A 5,228-nucleotide genomic window follows, 5' to 3' on the forward strand; every position below is an offset into this window, starting at 1 on the left:
GAAGGGAAGGGAAGGGAAGGGAAGGGAAGGGAAGGGAAAATGATAGCCTCAATTTCATATTCTCTCCAGCTAGATAAATGAAGTTTCTCTATCCTCATATATATATATATGGGTTTGATGCCACTTAACCTCCTCCCGAGGGAACAATTTCAAAGTAAGAAACAAAAACTGTGGCACTCTAAATGGCCTAAAGACCCTTTACACGTACGTTTTGGCTAAAAAGCTTGAAATTACAAAATTTAAAGGAAAATAATATCAGATTAGAAGAAAGGTTGAATTTACTGCAATTTATAATTTTATTATAACGTGTTGTATAATTTGGTCTGTAAAGATAATTTCTTTAATTTAGAGCAGAAAAATTTATCATGCTTCTATTATCAATGATTTATTTTCTGTGGAAATGGGTGATGAAAATTTTCAGCATATTCCACTTCCATTCACCTTTTAGAAACTAATAGAAAGTTTCCATAGTAATAAGTGGTGTAGTAATAAAAAGGTCCTAGAGGTTGTTGACAATTGGTTAATATTAAGTCCTGTCAGGTCTGTTTACAGTGAGTACGTAACATATGAAAGTCACCTTTCAGTTTTCAAGAGAATTTGGGAAACAACTAAAGACACCGGCTCTCCAAAGCTGTTACATCAAAGCATTAGTTCAAAAACAAAAAATAGACCAAAATCATTTGCATTTTATGATTTTCTTTGGTCTTTCTTCTTCATTTAGTTAATTCCAGAAGGTTATTAGGAAGATTAAAGCAGGTATTTGCAGGTAGAAGAGTCAAGTTCATTAGGATAATAATTACTCCCCAGCTACTATCTAATCTTAAATTGCTGCTGGGGACATGTGACCTTGAGGCTGTCACACAGTCTGTTCTCCAGGAGGCTCTCTGCTAATATTTCTGGGGGACAGACAAAGCAGAACAAAATATTTCATGTGAGAAAATACAAAGAACTGGTTTTTCCTAATGCCAGTGTATGACATTCAACTGTTCAGTGGGAGATAAGGAAAAGGGTTTTCATTCTCCTCAGTAAGCAAACCTCACTGAACCTACCATATAGCTTTTAATTACAGAGTCTGTTTTCTCTCTGTTCTCCCTTTCCTATAGACTTTAACCTATTCCTAAGAATTGTGGTTCTTTGTAAATGATACCAAGGTATGAATCTATGCTGACTTGCAAATAAAGCAAGTTATCCTCAACAAATGACTTTTCAAGTTTTTTCCCCCTTTTCTAGTTCCTAAAGTGTCTGTATTATTTAACTGAGTTGGCATCAAAATAGAAATTATCGAAATATGACATAATTTCCTTTTTTTTTTTTTTTGTAACATGCTTTGTGGGAATAAACTGTTCTGTATAACAACCTGCACTGTGTCATACAAGTAAGGCTCCATGTAAGTGCTCCTCAGCTAAGTTACATTGCAGTGTTTATGACAGTAAAAGGAGTACTATCATTCTTTACACGGTAGGAAAGCCTGAATCAGCTTAGGATGCTTTTATTCACTCAAAAAGAAGGGGTGGATTGATAGTTGGTGTCCTTTAGCAACTCTGAGAATGGCCTTTTCGGAGAGGATGCTACTGTGTGGTGGTGTACCACTGGGAGGCTCTTAGAGCCAGGAAGAGAAGGAGAGAGCATAACACTGACACCCACAGGGGACTCCCCAGGGACTGCTCTGTGCTCCAGCTGTCTATATATAATTATTGCACACGCCATCCCCATCAGAAGCATTGGGGGAAAAAAGTGTCAGGTGACTGCCTTAACCACAAACACAGGCAGTTTTGGTAACTTTTTCTTACCACCCTGATGATTCATAATGACCGCTGTAGTTAGTTGTACTCTGTACACAGTGGATCAAGTTTAACATCCAGTAGCAGAGATTGTCTCCATCCTCCTTCCTAGCACCCATACATCCCACTTATCAAAGCCTTCCTCAGTGACACCAGATGGGCAAATTCAGATTCCCTCAATAATTTTACTTGGGTCTTCAACATGTATTAGATTAAACAGTTCTGCTGCATACAAAGAAGAAATGGTGCCATTAGAGAATATAGTCACTTGCACTCATTTTGAGTACAGCATGATATATAGGTGTTCTCAGTGTTTCTAAAATCAAGCCTCAGAGATGAAGCAGTCAGGGAATATTCCACTTCCTGATGCATACATGTGCTCAGCCCCTGTTGAGAAACAAAATGATCTGTGTATATGCAGGAGCAGAGCTTCGGCTGCCTGAAACATTTTCCAGCAAAATCAGTTTGCTCCACCTGTATTCAGGTTTGAATAAGCTCTGCACTGGATTTACCAACATAACTATTTTGAACAGGGCTTTAAAACTCCACTAATGTATGATATATGCTAAGACCAGTCCTGTTGCTGTCTGAGCTATTCTGATGCACTCAGAAACAATGGGGTGCAATTAACAGGACTTGGAACCTTCTTGTTCCATCCACAGACATGGCCCTACTGTGGAGAATAGGAAAAAGTACCAATGGGTAAAAAGTGTAAATTTTCCACTTTCTCTCTTCAAGTCAAAGGCATAACTTCTAGATCATAATTCAAATTACCCTATCTGTTCTTTTGTGATTTTTTAATACCAGGATATTGAACTAAATGTAGGAGACAGCTACTGTTGCCTCAAATGTAATACACAAGTTCAACAAAATTCATACCAGTTTCTCCTGCTGGGTAGAAAATTTTCTAGCTGATAACCAGACTGGAGAGAACCAGGGCATATTTGTATTTAAACAATAAAAAAATATGTATGCTTAATATATCTTGGAGATATTATCTTTTTTAAACACATAGAGTTAAATGAAATGGTTAAGAGAGAAAAAGAAGGAAATGGTAAGATAAGACACCTGAGATAAATAGTTTTATTTTAAAGGAAATGGGATATCAGGGAGGAGAAAGCCACCCATTGGACTCCATTCAGGTGACAAGTACTTCAGTCTTCTCAAGCATGAAGACAGGTAGAGATTTTGAAAACTGAAATACCCAGAAAATGGATGAGTGGTAGTTGATGCAATAGCAGAAGCTGACAAACTGCTTGCAAAACAGCTGCTGTGAGAAGAGCCCCAAAGATAAGTGTGTGGGGGCAGTGGGAACTCACAGTGTTGTAGCCAGCATGCCCCATGTACAACCCTTTCATCTCTTTTACTAACACACCTATTGAAGCTGAGTGCCTATATACCACTGTCTTAAAAGGCCTTCTGTCTTTAAACATTTCTGCTGTAACAGGATCCTGACTGAAAGCTCGTGTAAATACCATCAGGAGTTGGAGCTGGGACGTAAATAACAGCTGGGAGAAAGGGAAAGGCAATGCAGTGAGCCAGTCAAAAAAGAGCATGAAACAAGCTCTTTCAGAGTAAAGAGGTATTAATTTTTTGAGGTTTGCACTTAAAGGAACCAAAAAGATAAGTGTAAGTGATAGATGCATCCTGGATTTTACTACATAGATAGTTTGCATGTAAATGAAGCAACATTTGTCCCTTAGTTCTACATCAGCCTACATTCAACAAGAGGAAGGATTTATGATCAATAGGTTGTGGCTGCAAGTAATTACTTTTTTCTTTTTCCTTTTCTTATCACTCATAAACTGCACTTTTCCCATGATGCCTTTCAGCAGTGAACTTTATACAGATTTTACAAGTCCAAGTTGTGCTGCACCTCATGTATAGCAGTATCTGAATAGTTTTTATGTGTCTTAGATTCCTGTGATTTAAATTCTGTAAAGATCTTATCTAACGAAACTCCTTAACCTGCCATTAACTTGCAGCACAGGAGCAGAGCTGTTGGTTTCTGAGCAATAAATTTCCTGCTTGAAATTTCTTCCTTGAAAAACATGTGTGTTCTAAGTGTTCTTACCACTTCTGCTTTACAGCTAGAGTTTCAGATTGCTCCAATTTTAGCAGAACTAATGAGATATGGGGGAAAATATTAGCGAAAGAAGCTCTGTAAAAGCATTCTTTTCCTATTAAAAGAGAAAAACAACAACTAACAACAACAATAAAAAACAACCAACCAATCAAAATCTCTCTTATTCTAGAAGCGTTGTTTCAGGATACTTGAGATAAGGCTGCCAAAATAGGTGAGCATTTGTCAGATGTCAATTTTTTTACTGTTAGAAACAGTTATGCAGTGTTATTAATTACATTTGGAATTGCTCTCTAAGGTCTCTCAGGAACTTCCTAGGAAGGGCTGGAGGATAGAGTATGGCTTCCAGAGGTTGTCCACATTTGGATTTCTTTTTTTTTTTCAGAGGGCTTTCTCAGACATATGACAAAGCAGGGTCTCCCATATTTCTACCCCTGCTTCCCTCAGTCTCTAAGCAGTACAGTTTTCTGTGTATTTCCATGCATAATGTCAAGACCATTCCTAGGTCTTACCAGGAAAATCAGCTGTATCTCACCCATTCTCTTCAGTGAATGCAAGAGCAAGATGAGTTCTCGTGTGTATATATGTGCTTCCCTCTTCCAGCAGCTCTAAAATACAGGCTTTTGAAAGAGTTCATATAAGATGTAATTTTTACATACATTAAAATCCCTTTTGGGTAATGGAATAGAGTATCCATAAAATAAATAATGTATCTAGAATCTCCTTAAAACTGCTCTTGTCCTGTGCCCAATAAGCCTACAAACCACAAGACCCCAAAGAAGGGAAGACAAGGAGTAGAAAGAAACTCACCACAGTTATGCCATCATTTAGCAATGACTCTCCGAAGATCATCATGTAAAGCTGCTCGTTAACAGAGGCTTCTTCAAAAACTACCAGCGCTGCCACAGGATCCACCGCTGAAATCATGCTGCCAAAGAGCAGATTCTGCAGCAGGTTCACGTCGGTCAGGCCGAAGGCTTTGATCTGACAGATTCCATAGAGGGAGAGGCCAATCCCAAATGAGTTTAGCAGAGATCCCATAACAGACCACCACAGAATGGACCCAAAGTTTTCAAAAAATGGGCGAGTTGGCATGAAATAACCCTCCTCCAGGATAATGGGTGGAAGGAGATACAAGAAGTAAATACTTGAGTTCATCACTGGTGGAGATTTGTGATGCGAAGCAAAGATGATTGCTCCTACCAGTGCTCCAATGGCAATCAGGATGCAGCTTTCAGGCATGAGTCTTGGTAATCGGTGATAGATATGAAAACCTTGAATAAAACATTAGGATATTATTCAAGTTTAAAGCAACCTGATGTCAGACAGATGTTTTGCCTGTGTTTGAATATTTTGTCTTCAGA

At 38.4% G+C, this 5,228-nt stretch overlaps 1 protein-coding gene across 1 annotated transcript in view; it reads right to left on the reverse strand.

The window, feature by feature from the left end:
- The window catches only part of LOC114066035 (sodium/hydrogen exchanger 4-like), a gene marked incomplete at its 5' end in the record, with an annotated part of 32,440 nt that extends 27,295 nt beyond the window's left edge, over window positions 1-5,145 (reverse strand). The window contains one exon of the mRNA XM_027900419.1: window positions 4,675-5,145. Within this exon, the coding sequence (XP_027756220.1) occupies window positions 4,675-5,145 (471 nt within the window). The remainder of the gene's footprint in view (window positions 1-4,674) is intronic.
- Between the last annotated feature and the right edge of the window lie 83 nt (window positions 5,146-5,228).

Source organism: Empidonax traillii, unplaced genomic scaffold (assembly GCF_003031625.1).
Source record: "Empidonax traillii isolate 1590-97213 ecotype Southwest subspecies unplaced genomic scaffold, ASM303162v1 scaffold725:size316836, whole genome shotgun sequence".
Taxonomy (NCBI): domain Eukaryota; kingdom Metazoa; phylum Chordata; class Aves; order Passeriformes; family Tyrannidae; genus Empidonax; species Empidonax traillii.